This window comes from Bos javanicus, chromosome 1, assembly GCF_032452875.1.
Source record: "Bos javanicus breed banteng chromosome 1, ARS-OSU_banteng_1.0, whole genome shotgun sequence".
Classification (NCBI taxonomy): Eukaryota; Metazoa; Chordata; class Mammalia; order Artiodactyla; family Bovidae; genus Bos; species Bos javanicus.
The window spans coordinates 80,769,141-80,789,760 of NC_083868.1; the positions used below are offsets into that span (position 1 = coordinate 80,769,141).

A 20,620-nucleotide genomic window follows, 5' to 3' on the forward strand; every position below is an offset into this window, starting at 1 on the left:
ACTAGCTGCAGAGAAGCAAGCTGCCAGCAGTCATATTGCAGGCCTGGAGAACCCATGCACAGAGACATAGTGGGTGCTGGGGGGGTCCCACATCAGGATATTGGTGCAACTAAAAATAAAACATGGACATCCTTTCTGTGGTCTGTGTGGTCAAGCCAGGCTCTCTCTCCACTCACTTGCATTAGTTCTAGAAAGGAAAATGCTCCTCAAGGGTGGAGACAGAGGAGAACCATAAGAAGAGATGAGTTGGGTGAAGCCCTGCATCCCCAGTCCTTGCTTCTGGTTTGGTGGCTGTGGGGTCCTTCACTGCCAAGTCTCAGCCACCTGTCTGAGAAAGATCAACTATTCGGGGAAGGGTGGTTTAAGAGTAGGCTAAAGATGAGGGCTCGTCCCTAGAAGATGTTTACCCTCAAGTCTTATCCCCCTCCCCCACAAAAAAGATGTTTGACTTCTTTGTCGTTGATACGGCCTCTAGCTCAGCAAATCAGTCTCCCCAAGAGTCCTTGGAAAAGAGGAGTCAGTGTGGACTGAATGGTGGCCTTGCCTCAGAGTGGCAGGAACATGAGACTTGATTGTCACCCGAACTTGAGTCCAGTCTAGCTCTGCTCCTTCATTGCTCTGTGATCCTGAGCAAGTCAGGGTCATATAACCTTTCTGAGCTTCAGTTTCCTCCTCTGTAAAATGTAGAATACTATCTTCACTTTTTTTTTTTTTTAAAGAAGTGAATGTTAATATAATACATGCACTGCTGCTGCTGCTGCTAAGTCGCTTCAGTCGTGTCCGACTCTGTGCGACCCCATAGACGGCAGCCCAGCAGGCTCCCTTCTCCCTGGGATTCTCCAGACAAGAACACTGGAGTGGGTTGCCATTTCCTTCTCCAATGCATCAAAGTGAAAAGTGAAAGTGAAGTCGCTCAGTCGTGTCCGACTATTAGCACCCCATGGACTGCAGCCTACCAGGCTCCTCTGTCCATGCACAGCGCCTGCTAATTAGTTCTTACAAATTATAAATACATTTAGAGGAGGATGGTTAAGAACCCATGACTTATGGAAGTGGTTTCAGGTGTGTGGTGATAGTGTGTGTGTGGTGTGGTGTGTAGGGAAAAAAGCTAAGGTGAAAGAGACGGGTGAATTCCTTGGCTGAGAAGGAGTGATAAAGAAGGAGACGTGGGTTTGATCCCTGGGTTGGGGAGATCCCCTGGGGAAGGAAATGGCAACTCACTCTAGTGTTCTCACCTGGGAAATCTCATGAACAGAAGAAGCTGGTGGGCTACAATCCGTGGGGTTACAAATGGTCAGATATGACTCAGCAACTAAAATCAAAAACACATGAGATGATGGATGTTAACTAAACCTATTGTGATGATTATTTCACAGTTATGTAAATCAAATCATCATGCTATACAGCTAAAATTTATACAGTGATGTGTGTCAATTCAGAGAAGGCGATGGCACCCCACTCCAGTACTCTTGCCTGGAAAATCCCATGGACGAAGGAGCCTGGTAGGCTGCAGTCCATGGGGTGGCTAACAGTTGGCTACGACTGAGCGACTTCACTTTCACGTTTCACTTTGATGCATTGGAGAAGGAAATGGCAACCCACTCCAGTGTTCTTGCCTGGAGAATCCCAGGGACCGGGGAGCCTGGTGGGCTGCTGTCTAGGGGGTCGAACAGAGTCGGACACGACTGGAGTGACTTAGCAGCAGTGTGCCAATTATTTCTTAATAAAACTGACAAAAAAAAAAAAACACAAGACTTGGCAGTGTATGTGCATATTTGTGCGTTCAGTCACACAGTTGTGTCCACTCTTGCAACACCATGGACTGTAACCTGACAGGATCCTCTGTCCATGAGATTCCCCAGGCAAGAATACTGGAGTGGATTGCCATTTCCTCCTCAGGTGATTTTCCCCACCCACGGACTGAACCCATGTCTCCTGCATCTCGTCTCCTGCATTACAGGCAGATTCTTTACCACTGTGCCATCGACAGGAAATAAACAGCAAAGGATGTGACTTTGGAGGAGGTCGATCTGGGTTGTAATCCCAGCCCCACAATTTACTTACTGTAAGATCCTAAAAAAGTAATTAAACTTCTTTGGGCCTCATCTTTCTTCTCTAAAAAATAGTAATCATGGATGCCCATTTTCCTTTTCTCCTTGAAATACAGCTAGGCTTCATTTCCTGAAGCCCCAGTGATGATACTAGTAATCAGTACTAGTGTTTAATAACGAGTATCATGCAAACACTGACCAAGCAGACCAGATACAACTCATCAGAAGAGTCACCAGCGATAGACAATTAATGGGACACCCCACTGAATGCCAGCCCTGCAGAATCATATTTCTCCATGAAGGCATGGACACAGTGCTGGCAGCTTAATTAGAGAGTGGAGAAAGGTGAAATCCAGGAATACCACCCCCCCCCCCCGCCAAAATAAAACATAGCTTAATAACTCTCAGAAGCTTTTGAGCAGGATTTTATAATTTATTAAGTCCTTTCACAAACATTGCTTGAATTATTAAAACAGTTTCCTGGAAAACACAGTATTGAATCCTCTCAATTCATTTCAATTAAATGCATTCATAATATGCAAACAGTTGATACAGGTGAAAAAAGGGGTAAGAAAGGATTCCTACTTTAGGGATTTTACATTGTGCTAGAGGTTTGGACAATATACCATTGATTGCTTCTTTTCTAGATGCTTTTTGTTACATGATAGCTAAAAAGTATGTGAATGTTTAACTTTTGCTATAGTTAGTAAATTGTGGGGCTGGGATTAGAACCAGATCAACCACCTTCAAAGTCACACTCTTTCTTATTGGTTATGTATGTAACTATATGGGTTTCCCAGGTGGCTCAGTGGGTAAAGAATCCACCTGCAATGCAGGAGATATAGGAGACATAGGTTCAATCCCTGGGTTGGGAAGATTTCCCTGAGGAGGCCATGGCAACCCACTCCAGTATTCTTGCCTGGAGAATCCTACGGACAGAGGAGCCTGGCGGGCTACAGTCCATGGGGTTACAAAGAGTCGGACACGACTGAAGCGACCGAGTGTGCATGCACGCAGGCACCTGTATATACAGGCAAGTCCTGCTGAAACTGGACCCTTCAGGGCCTTCCTGGGACAGAACCCCACCCTGTGCCCTCTGCCTGCCTCTTGTTTGTAAAAAGTCTCCTAAACCTTCGCTGAGTTCCAAAGAGCAGATTCATACGATTACTAACTAGGGAAGTGAGGTAATACAAAAACAAAGGAAAAGCAAGCCCAATATAATCTTAAACCATGACTTTTATTTTAAACTGATACCTTGCTTTATGACCCCAAATTGCCCTGTGGCTTTAACCAACTGGCTCCAAGAGGGCTTAAAATATATGACACTGGCGGGGTGGAGTGGGGCAGTGGGGGGAGTCAATTAAGAACTGAAACTCCTGACCCATCACAAAGGCCCTGAGAAATAATAAAATGCCTCATCCATTGCTATTACTCTCTCCTAGAGAGAAGTTGAGGGATCACAAGACACTGATTAACTGATTTGCTTTGCAGGAACCCATAGATTAATCACAATCACCGAGAACACATCTAGTCACAGGACAGTGCCAGGGAATCTGCAACTGAGACATCCTGAAATCACAAAGATCCCCCCTCCTTTACCTTTTGTGCCTTTCAGAACCTTGTGCCCCACTCAGTCAGCAAGATAAATTGAATTTGACACAAGTCGAGCTCTCCCATCATCCATGTTGGTGCCTCTTCAGCTAATAAACCTTTCTTTGATCCAAACTCTTTTTTTGGCCTCACAGTATGTCAGGCACACAAAGTTAGGTTCAAAAACACTCTAGGCGGGGGTGGGGGTGGGGGTGCGGGGAGACGGTTGCTTTTGCTCTTTAACATTTATTTTTATTTATTTGTTTGACTCATGGGGTCTTAGATGTGGCATGCAGGACCTTCTGTCTTCTTTGCCGTATGTAGGATTTGTAGCTGCAGCATGCAAACTCTTAGTTGTGGCACGTGATCTCTAGTTCCCTGACCAGGGATTGAACACGGATCTCCTGCATTAGGAATGTGGAGTCTCAGCCACTGCACCACCAGGGAAGTCATTCGACAACACTGCCTTTGAGTCTTCACTTGAAATACCACCATAATCAGCCTGTATTCCATTCCAGCTCTTGGACTGTGCGTCTTCAGTGACCTCCTTACCCTTCCAGTTTCACCTTCTCTATCTTTGTGCATTTCTCTTTCTTCCTAGCTTAAGAACTTGGTCTCTTTCACCCTTAGCTTTTTTCCCTGCCCCTGACCACCACCCCCCACCCCCTACCCCCGACCCCGCTCCGTCCCCCAGCCTCACCATTAGAATCTACCTCCTTCTGCCAAACCCACACACCTGAAACTGTTCATTAAGTCAGGTGGAGAGAATCTGAAATCTTGTTGTTGTTCAGTCTCTAAGTCATGTCCCACTCTTTGCAACCCCAAGCAGCACGTCAGGCTTCTCTGTCCTTCACTATCTCCTTCTGATTTTAGCCTGTGTCTGAACACTTGACATTTTCCCTGGTGGTTCAGCAGTAAAGAATCCACCTTCAGTGTTGGAGAGGTGGGTTCAATCCCTGGGTTGGGAAGATTCCCTGGAAAAGGAAATGGAAACCCACTCCAGTATTCTCACCCAGAGAATTCCATGGACAGAGGAACCTGGAGGGTTACAGTCCATGGGGTCGCAAAGAGTCAGGCACAACTTAGCGGCTAAACAACAAAAACAAAATACTTGAGACTTGATGTGGGAAAAGAAAGATTTGAGTGTGAAAAAGGAGGCTTATGGCAGTGAAAATAAAGTGAAAAGAGGCTCTTATCTGAGACTACTCTGGGGAGAAGATAGGAAAAGGACAGCAGTGGGCATCTCGGTCCTGCTTTCTAGAAACGTAGCCTGGAGGCAGCAGGATCTCAGGGAGAGACTATATGACCATATGGAATGACCTCTTGGCAGTCATTCCATTAACTGTCTTAGAGACTCCTGTAATGCCAGTTTGATATAAAAAAAATTAGGTAAACGAGACCTAAAGAATCATGTGAACAAAGTAGTAAGCATTCCTCAGCAGGGGGACCTGGTGGGCCAGTGGTGAAGAATCAGACCTCCTTCTCATGCCTACCACACAAACACCTTGGCACTATGAGAGTAAAACCCTAGAACTGCTTTGTGTGGGGAGTAGCAGAAAGTCCAAGAAGGCCTGAGGTTAAATTTCCCATTAGCTCAGTAAGGATGGCACTTAAAATAGAAATTAATTTGTTCCAAAAATAAAGTGGTATTTTTTGTGCACTTGAATTTATGGTTATGATTCATGCTTGCAGCCTTTTTTTTTTTTTAACAATTTATAGCATGAGCTTTGTTTCCTTAATAATTGAATTGAGAATTTGTTTTCCCAAAAGGAAATTTAGGGGACTGGATAACAAGTGGAAGAGAATTTGGGTCACTTTTATAAGAGTAATCCTTTTAGTGATAGTAAACTCCTTCTTGGTAGGTCCAACCTCAGCATAAGTACCACCAAAGGAAAGTGCCAGAATTAAAGGAGTTTAATCCAAGAAAGAAAGAAATTTTGAGGATCAGAGATTTGCTTCAAGTGATATAGTAACCAATGATGGACTTAACTTCCAGTCTGTAGCACTGATATCTTTCCTCTCCTTTCCTTTTGTCTGTCTATTCTTATGTCATTTCCTCTCCTACCCACATTTTGCCCTATCCTGAGTATGAAAGTCAGGTTATAATAACTTGCAATTTTGCATATATTACTGGTCATATTTTATTTATGGTTCTCATTCAGAACATGACTCATTTTTCCCCATCAAGGAAATCAGACTTTATTTTGGCAATGTATATGCAAAAAACTTTGATATATGTAGAAACTTAATGTTGAATGTCCCGGGACATGATTCAGAGGCTGACTGGGGGAAGGCCTGAATCTCTGGCTGTAGGGGATTATTGTGGTTTGGCAATGAGAAGCTGGGAAAATTGGCTTCTGGAAGAGGGAGAACTTCACCTTTCTTTAGTGAAGGAAGTCGGTGAATATATCCAGTTGGTCTCCAGTGGAAGCGAAAGTGTCCTTTACCTGGACCTCTTTCTTTGGAGTGCCTAGGTGGTGGGCCACGGCCTTGGCGATGGTGGTCTTGGGGATCTTGCCTATGTGGTGGTGGGTCACAGGGTCCATGGTCATAGAAATCATTGTCATGGGGATGATGTCCATGAGGATGATGTCCATAGGGGTGATGTCCATGGGGGTGGTGTCCATCTGGATGGTGTCCATGGGGGTGGTGTCCATGGGGATGGTGTCCATGGGGTTGGTGTCCATGGGGATGATGTCCATGGGGGTGGTGTCCATGGGGGTGGTGTCCATGGGGATGATGTCCATGGGGGTGGTGCTCATCAGAACTATGGTCATGAGGGGGCCTATGGTTCCCCTTGGTGCCAAAGGGAGGGTGAGAACATCTTAACCCTGGAGGGGGAAATGGTAGAGGAGCCCTTGCTTGAAATGGTGGACTGTCTGAGTGATTTTTGTGTTCTAGAGGAGGTGGGCATCTAAAGTTATATGACTCATGGGGATGACCATGATCTTTAGATCCACTGGGCTTAAGTGGAGGCCTTCCAGCAGGAGAATGCTCATGCTCGCCAGAGTGGAAGGGACGGCCTAAATGATGTTGCACAGCACTGAAGTTTCTATGTTCCTGATGGCGGAAACAGAAGAGTGGATATCATCATGTAACACAAAAAGAAGCTAGATGTTTAATTTAATTTATGTCAATGGCATCTAGATTTTAGATTCCACAGCTTTTTTAAAAGTAGGATATCAAAAAAGGATTTCTCAAATTCTTATCTAGCCAACTCACATTCAAAATACAAAGAAACAAAATCAAAATACAAACAAAACTATCATTTATTACCATCATTATTTCACAATAGAAATATTTTATTTTAATAATCAAATAACATTTGATTATTTTAATATTTTTGTTATTTTCTGACTCTTGTCAGAGTCAGAAACTTAATCTCAGAGTAAAGGGTAGTCCTTTAGATGAAATAAACATTATATTGTGAAAACACTCATTATTATTCTTCCCATCTCAATATAAACTGATGAAATTATACTATAAAATGATCCTTATCTATAGATCAACCTTTGGAAAATTAGTGCCTTATAATTTATATTCTCAACGAGAGTCGAGGTTTTTGGTACAAACATCTCCTACTCCTAAAGGATGATCACTTATCTCTGTGTACTTCTCCTTGTTCAGATTTTAATTTTTAAGAAATCTGTGGAGCCATGTTCATGGTGACAAGGCTGCCCCCTCTACTTGGGGTGGTGCTGGTACATGGGCACTGGATTATGCTCAGGTTTTTTTGTTTTTTGTTTTTTTCTGATATAAAAAACACTGTGAAGAATATCTTGGTATCGAATAAAAACTTTCTGGGACATATGTAAAATACTGTTTTGAGTCTTATTTCATACACCTTTATATAGTAGATTTTAGCATTTTTTTTAGGTTCTATGCCTAATATTGAAATTAAGTGTCAGCACTGGAGTCCTGACTACAAGAGCCACTTTCAATTCATTAGAGGTTGGTTGAATTAATCATGATTTTACTTTTCCAGCAAATCTTACCCTTCTCAATTCTTGGGGGGGAAAATCCATATTTTTTGTGTCATATCAGCAATTTGTACTGTCCCAATTGTACTTTCCCTGTTCTCTCTGTATTTCTCCTCCTTGTCATCCCTACTCCCTCATCCACCATCTCTCTTTCTCCTTCTTCTGTCTCTCTCTGTCTGTCCCTCTTACACACACACACATGCACACACAATACACACCAACAACCATAAGAACAATATATGCTGTGTGTGTGAAAATATCACCTATTTTGGCACTGATCATGACAAAGGCTACTTAAGCAACCCACCTTAAGGTTGAAGACTTCACAGTTTGTGACAATGTCTTTTGGGGTTTCCAAGTCAGAGGCTTCTACATCATAGAACAAATCTGCTCTGCAGAATCCAAAGATCTATAAAGAAGCGATAAACCTGTTAGGGTGTGTGTTTTTGAATGTGTCTGTGCAGGTGGTAGGAAGGTATCCAGCTTTGTTGTGAACTCCCAGACATGTGGGAAAGGAAAAGAGGCTTTCGAAAAATCAGGGTTGTTGTTTAGTCATTAAGTCATGTCCTGAGGAGGGTAAGATACACCAGAAAATAAGGAGATCTTCATGCAGATACCTGAGTATCAAAGGATAAGTGACTAGGGGAACAAGCCCTTTGCTTGAGCATCAGGAAGACTGGATTCTAACCTCAGCTCGGTTGTGAACATCAGGCAGGACCCTTTGCTGAGCCTCAGTTACCTCTTGGTCAAATGGAGTCACTGTGAGGTGTAAATGAGGTGACATGAGTGGCAGCACCCTTGGGTGTCAGTTCTTAACACAACCTAGTTATTTGTTTTAGTTTAATCCTAATGGGTTAAAAAAAAAAAAATCCAGTGCTAAGTGTAGGTAAATAACATGTATAATTTTATAATATATGTGATACTCTCGTGATTCACTTAACTGCTCTGTGCCTTAGTTTCCCCATCTGTAAATCAGGAATAAAAATAGTATCTACTTGGTAGGGCAGCAGTGAATTAATAAGGTAACATATGTAAAGCAGTTAGAAGGATGCCTGGCACATAGTAAGTGGTTTCTGAATGTTACCTAGCACTTTGCAGACACTGATTATACTCACATGAGAGTGTCTGGGAAAGTGGTGACTGGAACAGTTCCTCACAGAGAAGTCCAGGAAGTAACTGGTACCTTCCCCTCCTCTCTAGAACAAATTGGATCCAAGCAGTTTTAAGAATATAAAAAGTTAAAAAAAAAAAAGCTGTAGATTCTTACTTTCCAACATACTATAAAGTACTATGAGGATTCAAAATCTCCAATATGCACTATTTTTCTGATGGTCTCTGCCTTTAAAAAATTTATCACATGAGTGATAAGGTGATTACTATTTCATTGAAAGTTTCAACTAATACAGACATAATTAAGGGTAGTGTGAAAAATCAACCTTTGTGCCTCCCATTCTCAGAGGTACCACTATCATCCACTTGATGGATTTTTCCTTCAAGCCTTTTCCTAAATATGTTGCACATATACACATATATCTAATTATTTAACATAAATGGGATCATAGTCTTAAATATTGTTCTGTAACCTACTTTTTCCATTAGCAATATATCTTGAAACTCTTTCCAGTGCATAAACATTCAAAATGTTGTTTTTAGTAATTGCAGCATATTCATTCCATTGTTTGCAGGCACCATAATCTATTTAACTGCATTTACAAAATGCATGACCGACATCAACTAGCTGCTGCGCAAGGCTAGCTTGGGTGGGAAGCACTGAGGTCCTTGGACTGGGAGGCAGAACTATCTCACTCCAGTCACACCACTAGGAGTGGTGAGGTGGGTGCTCTGAGTCTCTGTTTTCCATCATAATACAGGAGATTAGGACCAGATGATTTTAATGACTCACATAAATTTTATTATTCTCTTTTGTCTTTCCCTCTTCCTTGTTTGGGTTTTTCCTTTTCTCTGTTCAATATTCACACACTTACCCACAACTCCAAAAGCCAAAGAACTGAAGAAGGGAGCCTCAGTTTAAAAGGCCTCAAATTAAAAGGTCGAGTGAGAGCAGCAAAGAGGCCCAGGGCTGCCAAGCTCACACCGGCTGCGCTGGACTCTGGGCCCTTGGTGCTAGCTAAACGCTAGAGGAGACTCACCGCTCTCATAGCCCTCTTCACTTTGTCCACTCTGAAAGGAGCAAAGTCACTGTTCTCCCTTTGGTACTTCTCCAGGGCTTTTTCAGCTTGTTTTCTGTACAGCTCAGTATCCTCAAAGAAATCGAAGAGCACTGGGCTGTCTATAGTATTGGTCAGTGCCGAAGAGACTGGAGAAAGAAATTGGCAGTTTTGTGGTTACTGAGTTGGAAGCAGTAATGTCAATGTTGGGATTTGATACATGTAAGCGTAATGGCAAGAATAACAATAGCTTCCATTTTACAGATGGAAATTGAGGGTTGGAGAGGTAACTTGTTCAAGATCAAGTCAATCAGTGGCAGAGCTAAACTTAAACCCAGATCCTTCTAACGCTCAAGTCTCTGTTGTGACCCCTATTCTTGACAACCCATTACTCATAAAGTGCTAATATTTTAATGAACTCTTCCCTGTCTCTGCCAAGGAGAGAGGCATCGTTAACACAAAATTTTGCCCAGAGAAGAGAAGATGCAGCTCAATCTTTCTTTATGGCAACCTTGTGTGGGAGTTGCTTGACTGTAGAATTTTTATATATTGAACCATGTTAAGATTAATTATTTTAAAAGAAATTCTGTGATAATTCTTTCTGAAAGGTGAATTTAAAAGGTGTGTAATTTAGAGTCAGCGCCAGTGGATTAGGGTCATGTCTTTGTCACACTTTGGCTCTGTTCCCCAGGCTGGGTCATTGAATCTCCTTGAGGTTTATTTTATATCTAAAATTGAAAGTATTGTAATCTTTACTTCACAGCCTTGTGAGATTAAACAAGTTAATATACGTATAACTGCTTTGTGAGCATATGTAACTTTCAGTCGTTGAAGTCAATACTTGAATGCTAAGTACTTTGCAAAGTGTACTACACAGGCTATCCATTTAATTCTGGGAAGAACCTGAAGGGATAATATTATTGTTATCCTCATTTTGCAATGGAGGAAAGCTTGAAGAAGTAACTTGCCCTTAAAACCATACAACTAATAAGTGTTGAGGTTGGGGTTCAAACTCAAATTGGACCCCAGAGCCTATGTTCTCTACAATGATGTCATATTGCTGCTGCTGCTAAGTCGCTTCAGTTGTGTCCGACTCTGTGCAACCCCACAGACGGCAGCCCACCAGGCTCCCCGTCCCTGGGATTCTCCAGGCAAGAACACTGGAGTGGGTTGCCATTTCCTTCTCCAATGCATGAAAGTGAGAAGTGAAAGTGAAGTCGCTCAGTCGTGTCCGACTCTTAGAGACCCTATGGACTGCAGCCTACCAGCTCCTCCGCCCATGGGATTTTCCAGGCAAGAGTACTGGAGTGGGGTGCCATCGCTTTCTCCATGATGTCATACAGCCTCTTGTGAATTTCTGTTTTTAGATGTTGAATTTCTATAAAAGAAGATGTGCCAGTAACAGGGAAAAATCTCTCTTCTCTTCTCAAGAGAGCAATTAATAATTGTATCCACAAGGGCAGGAACCATTTCTGATACATACTTCATAGACATCTATGATGAATACCGTTTGATTGAATTTTGTATGAACCTAGAATTAATTAGCATTTTAACAGACAATCATACCAGAACTTGTGGTGCAGTTAAAGTCATTCACTCTAAGATCCTCAGGCCCAGCCAAAAGTGTTATAGCGATTACCTTACATTGTCCAATCACCTGTAAGAAAGAGAGGTTTATGTTATTGCCTACTTCTTTCCTTAGGTTGACCCGAGGGAAAAAAAACGTGAGGCAGCATGCTCCTACTATCCATCTGAAATTATTGTGCTTCCTCTCACCAAACCCTCTCTCAAAAACATGTATTTTCTTAGCATAGTTCTGTAAGCTGGATATGCTACAAGCATCCAAAACCCTCATGAGAACCACAGAGAAAGTGTTGAAAGAGATCATGGCCATATCCCAAACATTTTCAAGGAAAAAAAAAAAGCTAAAACTGTTGGATATGTAGTCATCTTATTTTCTGGAACTGAAATCTTATATCTTTGCTCATTTATCTTTGCATCTTCCTCTGTGGCAGAGAACCTGGACTCTGAGAACCCATGTGCAATGTGCAGGACAAGACTCAATTCCTTATGGTGACTGCAACTAATCCCTTTGGCCATTTCTGTTAGGGAAACCAGTATTCACAGTTACAGGTTCAGAGGTTCTTAGACATTAGGTGATTTGCCCAAGGTCTCACAGGTGGTCATGCTCTGACATGGGACCATAAGCCCCACTGACTTTTCTTGAACTGGTTTCCCAGTATGGCTCTCAAGAAAATATTACTTGAAGTCAACATAGTCCTTATAAGCCAAGAGGCAGAAGTTTTGCTCTTATTGTTTTACTGTGTAAGCTCAGGTGTGCAACCACCCTGGGCAAGATATTTCTGCTTCTTTCTATCTATTGATAGAAGTCAGGAATGCTAAGAGGAGAGGAATAGTACCCAGTTTACTTACTGTTTCAGACGGACGACGAGAAACATCCAGCTCACAGTCGTCCCAGTGCTTCCTGGACAGGACTGGACAGTCAGATTCTTTCACATCCAAGACTAAATAGTAGACAGCTATGGATTCCTGGGGAATTCCAAGAAAGCGATGGCTGGGTAGTATGTGGAAATCCAGAGTTTTCCAATAAAAATAAGCTCTTTATTTCTTAAAGGGAATTCCTGTCATTCTACTCCTCTTCAAGTCATTGCAGGTGCCCTACCTTTATATCATTTGATCTGTTTATTTGATAAAAAGCATCAGCAAGTTTCAACTGGTCATAATATTGCTTCTGCCATGAATTTTAAAGAACAATCACAAAAAGGCAGTGTTGGTTTGGGTGGAAGTATTGAAGGTACAAGACTAGAATATAAGTGATGACAGCCATATTATGGCCTCCATTCTATATGCACATTTGTGTCCTCTCATCCAGTTCTATTCCTGAACTTGGGCTTCTTGTCTTTTTTTTAATAGATTGACTCTTTTTTTTTTTTTTTTTCCTTTGGCAACTTGTGGGATCCTCGTTCCCTGACCAGGGATCAAACCTGTTCCCCTTACAGTGGAAACTTGGAGTCCTAACCACTGGACCATCAGGGGAATCCCAGATTTCTGGTCTTGATTTCAACTTGCCCAAAGCTCAATTCACTCTCTTCACTTACAAACTAGCTCTGTCCCTCTACCTCCTTTGTCTAATCAGAGATGCCATTATTTATTGCCTTAGTCTTTGGCTTAAGGAATGTCTCTCTTCCAAGATGATGGCTGTTCCAAAACCCACAGAGAACCTCTGGAACCCCTCTGCCTTTGCTCTGTTTCTGCATACCTTCCTTCCAGATTCCCTACACACAAAGGAGGTGGTATACCAGGAATTCTCCTAGAAGGCCATCATCCAAGCCATTTTGCTATTCAAATCCTGCTCATTCTTCAGGATGCAAATGAACCCTTCTCCCATCCATCATAATTGATCTTCTATTTGACCCCTCCAGCATTTATTCCACTCACTTAGTCACCTGAGTATATCCCATCTTACCCAGTTCACCTATGTGTGTGTGTGAGCTGATGATTATTTCCTTTAGAACAAAGCCCATAGTTTATTATAATCTTTCTCTTATAGCACTTAACCATTGATTGGGCTCTGCATAAGTACTTATAAGTATTTAGAGGCTGATCAAGGACATAATGACTGTGCTTAGTGGCTTCAGTCATGTCCAACTCTTTGCGATCACATGGACTGTAGCCCAACAGGTTCCTCTATCCATGGGATTTTCCAGGCAAGAACACTGGAGTGGGTTGACATGCCCTCCTCCAGGGGATCTTCCCGACCCAGAGATCAAACCCACGCCTTCTATGTCTCCTGCATTGGCACGAGGGTTCTTTGCCATCAGTGCCACCTGGGAAGTCCAGGACATACTAGTAACAAATACTAATTCAAAGCATAAGAGAACAGTTAGAGCAGCTCTGAGGGCTTCCCAGGTAGCACAGTGGTAAAGAATCTGCCTGCCAATACAGAAGACACAAGAGACACGGGTTCGATCCCTGGGTGGTGAAGATCCCCTGGAGGAGGAAATGGCAACCCACTCCAGTATTCTTGCTTGGGAAGTCCATGGACAGAGGGGCCTGGCGAGCTACAGTCCATGCGGTTGCAAAGAGTCAGACATGACTGAACACAATACAGCACAGAGCAGCCCAGAAATGAAACCAACAACCCTGACCAAAGCCAATCCATGGTGCAAAGTGGCAGGCTTAGGAGCTAGCATCTCCTTTGGCCCTGGTCCATCACCTCCCCACTCAGCTCTGCCGTGGGAGGCTCCTCACCACTTTGTCCAAGTGGGCATCAGCGACCCGCAGCAACTGGAAAAGGTAGCCATCCCACCGTCCTTTATTGATCAGGTCCAGAGCTCTCACAGCCACAGGCTCAACGGCATCGCAGCCTGTGGGATTCACAGCACAAGAACACTGCTGTGTGATCAGAAGGATGGACAGCAGTGCTGCAGTGAGTACCTTCATTTTGTTAAAATGTGAAAAGCATCCCTTGCTCTGGGATACCACGGCAGAGAAGTTGATACAAATTTTCTAAAACGCACACACAACTGATTAAGCAAGATTTTATACGTTTTTGTTATGTAACTGGGGATGTTCACCTTGACCCCTCGTTCAAATATCTGTCAGCATTCTGTAAATGATTAGTGGGTCCTGGGGACAGAAAGTTGAAACATGCCATGTTTATAAACATTCCTCGTTTTGAGGCTAATGCCCTCAAAACCACATGTCCCAATGTGGGGAAGACAGTGAGATGTTTTATAGTAATTGTTCAGAGACGGTGTGATCAGCTTGTGGTCATTCTTCTAATGGGTTTGAGGTGTGGTAAGTAGGAGTCAGCATTATCAACCTTCAGGCCTGACAGGTCTGGGGTCTGTGTGTTTGGAGGCAGCATACCATCATTAATTGTTAACTTCTCCCACCTGAAGGGGATATCAGTATCTGCAAAACAGCTTAAAGATACTGTTGTATGTAATGGTTGAAGAGGAAACAGGACCTAGGTTCAAGGCTACTCTTGACTGTTGCTCCTGGTCTTGAACCCCTGTGCATGCTAAGTCACTTCAGTCATGTCGGACTCTTTGTGATCCCACGGACTATAGCCTGCCAGGCTCCCCTGTCCATGGGATTCTCTAGGCAAGAATACTGGAGTGGGTTCCCATTTCCTTCTCCAGGGGATCTTCCCCACCCAGTGATCAAATCCGCATCTCTCTCTTGCATCTCCTGCATCGGCAAGCAGATTCTTTACCACTAATACCACCTGGGAATCCCCTCTCTTTTCAGATTAACAACTGCTTGAATTGAAAGTCAGGGAAGGTCATGGAGGTTTCATGAAGAACATGAAGGCTATTCCCTGTAATCAAAGAAATAGGGAACACAGAAAAACTGTGTGCCCAGGAGCCCCACAGGGTCCTGCTCAATATGACTTGGGAAAAAGTTGGGAGCACACTCATGTCATTCCAGTTCTTTGTGACCCTTGAAGTATGCTAAAGAGAATTAGTTCATGTGGAAGAGGAAGGTGCTGAAGGTAGCAGTCAAGTCATTCGATGCCCTTCCCAGAGATAGGGTTAGAGGGCATATACCATTGGATGAGGGACCCAGCACTGGGGGATAGGGCTGAGATTAAGCTAATCCCCCATCTGCACCCCTCCTGAAAAAACAGTATAAGTGCACAGATCCCTCATACCAGTAGAGCCCAGCAGCAGCAGAAACGATGAGAGGTCAGCCCAGGTTGCCTCTCCACTACCAGTGACTTACAGCACCTGCCTTCCTCCCCAGTCTCCTTGCAGTGTTGGAGTCTATAGCCATGGTTCTCAGCCTTGAATTCATATTGGAGTCACCTGGAGTCGGACACGACTGAGCGACTTCACTTTCACTCTTCACTTTCATGCATTGGAGAAGGAAATGGCAATCCACTCCAGTGTTCTTGCCTTGAGAATCCCAGGGACAGGGAAGCCTGGTTGGGCTGCTGTCTACGGGGTCGCACAGAGTCGGACACGACTGAAGTGACTTAGCAGTAGCAGCAGAAGAGCTTTTCAAAATCCTTATGTCCAGGCCTCCCCCAGAGCAATTAAACCAGGGGCTTTCGATATGGACCCAGGTGTTGGTAGTTTTCCCAATGTGCAGTCAAGGCAGAGAATCGGTTGAGCTTTGGACACAACCCCAGGGAACAGAAAGAATTTGAAGAGAGAAGCCGTGGGGAAGATGTATGGAATGAGACCTCACTTCCCAGAGTCGTAGTCTGATATAGTGAGTGTTAAAAGGGAAAGAAATCTGTTATGAATTATATTTGAGATTGTACCTTTAATATTAGTAACACTAGCTTTTAAATATCCAAACCGGACGGCTTCAGTATAATTTAGAATGACAGGAATACTATGGAATCTGGCCACGGTGTTACTCAGCGGCTCCAACCCAGGGAGAAAGGGGAAGGTCATTGATTAGAACACAACTGTATTACGTTTCAATGGAGAACAGGTTGAGCTCCTTAATTAGGCTTTTCTAGTATTGCTACACTGGCCACACCCAATATTGAGTGCCCTGGGTGAGTCAAATGCTGGTGGAGGGAAAGAGATTGGAACTCTGAGGGGATGGAAGAGGGCACTGACAGTGAGAATCAGCTTTTCCTGAACACTCTTGTAGAAGGACTGATGCTGAAGCTGAAACTCCAATACTTTGGCCACCTGATGAGAAGAACTGACTCATTTGAAGAGACTCTGATGCTGGGAAAGATTTGTCACGCGAGTGTATGTTCCTCAGTTCTTTGTCTCATCACAACAAAGATTTGGAGCGACAGACATTAAAGCCCTTGGCACGTCACAGCTCTTGGGTCTTGGACAAACCATGTTATAGCTCTTAGGCAATCAGTGTTACAGCTCTATTTTATTTAGAAGATAGCAGGAGAATCCATCCTTGAAGCGTGAGGGCATGCCAACCCAAAGACTCGAAGAGAAGAGAGTGAAGAGAAGAGAGTGGAGGAGCGCACAGGGGAGGGGAAGGGAGGGAGAGAGGGAGAAAGAGCACACGCACACGCACACGGGAGAGAAAGAGAGGGAGAAGGCACTTTGGCTCCTCCTTTTATGTTTTTTCCTCCACCTGAGCCTGCCCTATGCAAATTGGGCTTAGCCAGGAGTGCTGTTTGTTCTACCTGAAGTCTTCACTCTGGTCCTTGGACCTTCCTTTGACCTTCCTGTGTTCTATTTTCGCCGGCTTTTCCCTTCCTTGTCTTCTAGCCACCGCCATTTTGGACTCCTTTTCTCCATTCTACCTACCTAACAGATTGAAGGCAGGAGGAGAAGGGGATGACAGAGGATAAGATGGTCGGATGGCATCATCAACTCAATGGGCATGAGTTTGAGTAAACTCCAGGAGTTGGTGATGGACAGGGAGGCCTGGTATACTGCAGTCCATGGGGTCACAAAGAGTCGGACACGACTGAGTGACTGAACTGAATTAAACTGTTGTGTTAAGACCTAGGGGTAGTCATGAGAACCATGCATTCTCTTCTTGCTTTATTTTTTGGCCATGCATGTGGTGTATGGGCTGTTAGTTCCCTGACCAGAGATTGAAATCATGCTCCCTGCATTCGAAGCACAGAGTCCCAACCACCAGACCACCAGGGAAGTCCCTTCCCCCTGCTTTATCGAACCTTAAAGACAAATAGGGTACTAGCGATGTGTTACATTTCTTGCTAGACCCTGACTGAAATAGGGTCAAAGACACCAACTGATACCCCGACTGAGTCATTTTTCCATCTTAAAGGAGGCAAATAAGGGTAATAGTGTGTGAATGTTGTCTATTGCTCTTAAGCAAATTATACCAAGGCATATGAACCTCTTCTGGGAAACAGCTCCCAGGAGGGAGGAGAATAGTCATATCTGCGAATTCCCTGTCGTATGAGTTTGCTAGGGCTTCCAGAACAAAGTACCACAGACTGGGTGGCTTAAATAATAGAAGTAATTCTTTCATAATTCTAGAGACTAAGAAGTCCAAGATCAAGGTGTCAGAGGACTGGTTTCTTCTGAGGCCTCCTTGGCTTGTATGGCCATCTTCTCTCTGTCCCCACGTGTTCTTCCCTCTGTACGTGTCTGTATGCTAAATCTCCTCTTCTTACAAGGACACATACTGAATTAGGGCCCACCCTAATGACTTCATTTTTAACCTAATTACCTCTTTAAAGACCTTACTTCCAAATACAGTCACGTTCTGAGAAACTGGGGATTAGGACTTCAGTATATGAATTTTATGGGGACACAATGCATCCCATAGCACCTGTCCAATTTAAAAAGATGTGTGTGTGTGTATATATATGTGTGTATATGTGCAACTACATATATTTGTGTGTGTATATGTGTATAATATATATGTATAAACATTCATTATTATACAGTTTTTTAAATTAAAAAAATGGGAGTAAATGTTATCTAGTTCCTTAATTTCTGCTCTGGGAAAAAATTTTTAAAGGAGTCAGAAAGTTCCCCAACTTGAAACAACGTTTTGTTCTCCCCAGGCTTAACCACAGGCTACAGGCAAATGTCATTTCCATCTACCCCATCACTAAATTTATCAAGTTCTAGGGCTTGAAGACTATTCAGACATGTGAGGAAAAAAAATCCACCTTCAAGTGGAAGGTTTTGCAGACAATATCTGACCAATACTTGGTGTTGAAATGATTGTGGGATAAAGGAAGAGTGAAGTTCTGATGAATCCCAGTCTCTTGATATCCTTTAATTTTCATATTATTTGATCAAAAGAATCACACTATGCTTTTGTAAAAAATTAACAGAAATCTCAATTACATAGAGTTGGGAAACCAGAAGGGGGAGCACTCATGCCCTGTGATGGGGCAGAGCCTAACAAACAAGAAGAGAGACTTTTTTCCTGGCAACAGCTCAGCCAATGGAAAGCCACGGACTCTGTTTACTATAGCTCTCTCAACTTTCTTTTCCTCTTTATAAAAGTTTTCCTTCTCTTGCTGTCTGGGGAATTCTCTGCCGCTCTCTGAATTTACAAATCCTAAATTGCAATTTTCTGCTGATCCCAAATAAATCCATCTTCGCTGGAGAGATAGCTGGCAGTGTATTTGTTTCAGGCCAACAGTTTGGTGGCCTGTACAAGGCCCAGATGCCGAGCAGCTCCAGGGTTGGTGAGCAAACAGGTGTGGTATCCACAGTTGAACCAATTGTTGCTCATGGCTTTTCCTGCCCAGGAGTTTGAAGGTATAGCTTTCTGCCCAGGAGTTTGAAGGTGTAGCTTTCTCCCAGATTTGAGCTTATACCTTCTTTGCTTTGTTCAGTTCAGTCGCTCAGTTGTGTCTTACTCTCTGCGACCCCATGGACTGCAGCATGCCAGGTCTCCCTGTCCGTCACCAACTCCCGGAGTTTACCCAAACTCATGTCCATTGAGTCAGTGATGCCATCCAACCATCTTATCCTCTGCCATCCCTTTCTCCTCCTGCCTTCAATCTTTTCCAGCATCAGGGTGTTTTCCAATGAGTCAGTTCTTCGCATCAGGTGGCCAAAGTATTGGAGTTTTAGCTTCAACATCAGTCCTTCCAATGAACACTCAAGACTGATCTCCTTTAGGATGGACTGGTTGGATCTCCTTGCAGTCCAAAGCTCCAGGCTTTATTTGGCATCTGTTTAAAGGTTTCCCCTTTCTGGTTAAGGCCTTGTTCTGCATGTGAAGTTGGCACTTCTGCCTAACTTGAGGTCAGGCTGTTTCACTGAACCTGGCTAGGCTTCACCTATTCCCTTTGGAACAAAGGCTGCTTCAACAAAGGATACCTGAAGCTGGGTATCCTTTGACTCATTACTCAGGGAACAGGGGATTTTTTTCTGAATCAGTGCGGAGTTTTTCAGCCTTTGGCATACTCCTTTGGAAGCACTGTCTTCTGGATGTTGGGTTTAAAAAGCCTTCAGTCTGGATCCTTCAGACTTTCAAGGTGTCTCAGTGGTAAAGAATCTGCTTGCCAATGCAAAAAGATGCAGGAGATGCGGTTTGATTCCTGCATGGGGAAGACCCCCTGCAGGAAGAAATGGCAACCCACTCCAATATTCTTGCCTGGAAAATTCCATGGCCAGAGGAGCCTGGCAGACTACCGTCCATAGGGTCACAAAGAGTCAGACACGACCAAGCATACACACACGCACGCACACACACACACACACAGATACACATACTGGATCCTTTAGGACCAAGCTATCTCCTTAAGACTGGCTGGGATCGGCCTGCTAGCTGTTTGAGCTATAAGATATTTGAGTTGTTTGAAATTGTTCTTTACTGTAGAGAAAAAACTCTAAGAAATGTGATCCCAGTTATATAAGTATTTTTCAAAGTGCCCCCCATTACAGAGACTCCTGCTGATTTTATGTCTAAACATCTTCCTCATATTCATTTCTAGCTAAGTAAACGGACTTGACCAAGGCAATTTAGAATACCAGTGGTAATTGTGGGGGACTTTTGAAAGTCACAAATTTAATTTCCTTAAAATCAAACTGGACTACAAGAGGTCAAAAATTTCCAGAACTGAGTGGCATGCTAATTTCACTCATTTTGAGACTTCTCAACTGTTATCAGGAGTCTGAAATTGTCTCTATAAAAGATTAACTGACACAAACAAGTGATGGAAGAAAGATAAACAGGCTCCCAAAGCCTGAAGCTCTTTTTCCTTGGTTTCTTTGTCCCAGGCTTTGCCTCTGGCACCATATTCTTCTTTCTTTTCTATAACGCCTGTGCCTCCAATATATCTTCCAATCCTTCAGACAAATTCTCCGGTCAAACTTTCCTTTTTCTCGGAAACTCCCCCCACTCCCTTACCAGCATGGTTTCTCTGACT

At 43.4% G+C, this 20,620-nt stretch overlaps 1 protein-coding gene across 1 annotated transcript; it reads right to left on the reverse strand.

The window, feature by feature from the left end:
• Positions 1–5,766: 5,766 nt before the first annotated feature.
• Positions 5,767–14,329, reverse strand: HRG (histidine rich glycoprotein). The gene is made up of 7 exons (XM_061413395.1): positions 14,062–14,329; positions 12,223–12,339; positions 11,356–11,446; positions 9,772–9,938; positions 8,737–8,817; positions 7,929–8,030; positions 5,767–6,701 (listed from the first exon to the last, which is right to left on the reverse strand). Exons 1-7 carry the CDS (start codon positions 14,251–14,253, stop codon positions 5,841–5,843), a joined length of 1,611 nt encoding a protein of 536 aa, XP_061269379.1. The 5' UTR covers positions 14,254–14,329; the 3' UTR covers positions 5,767–5,840.
• Positions 14,330–20,620: the final 6,291 nt, after the last annotated feature.

Excerpts from the sequence above, each read along its gene's own strand:
- HRG (XM_061413395.1), bottom strand. The coding sequence starts at position 14,253 with ATGAAGGTACTCACTGCAGCACTGCTGTCCATCCTTCTGATCACACAG. Across the intron at positions 8,031-8,736 it reads ACTTTCCCAGACACTCTCAT|ATCTTTGGATTCTGCAGAGC; the intron begins GTGAGTATAATC and ends GCTTCTTTATAG. Across the intron at positions 6,702-7,928 it reads GTGAAGTCTTCAACCTTAAG|GAACATAGAAACTTCAGTGC; the intron begins GTGGGTTGCTTA and ends TTCCGCCATCAG.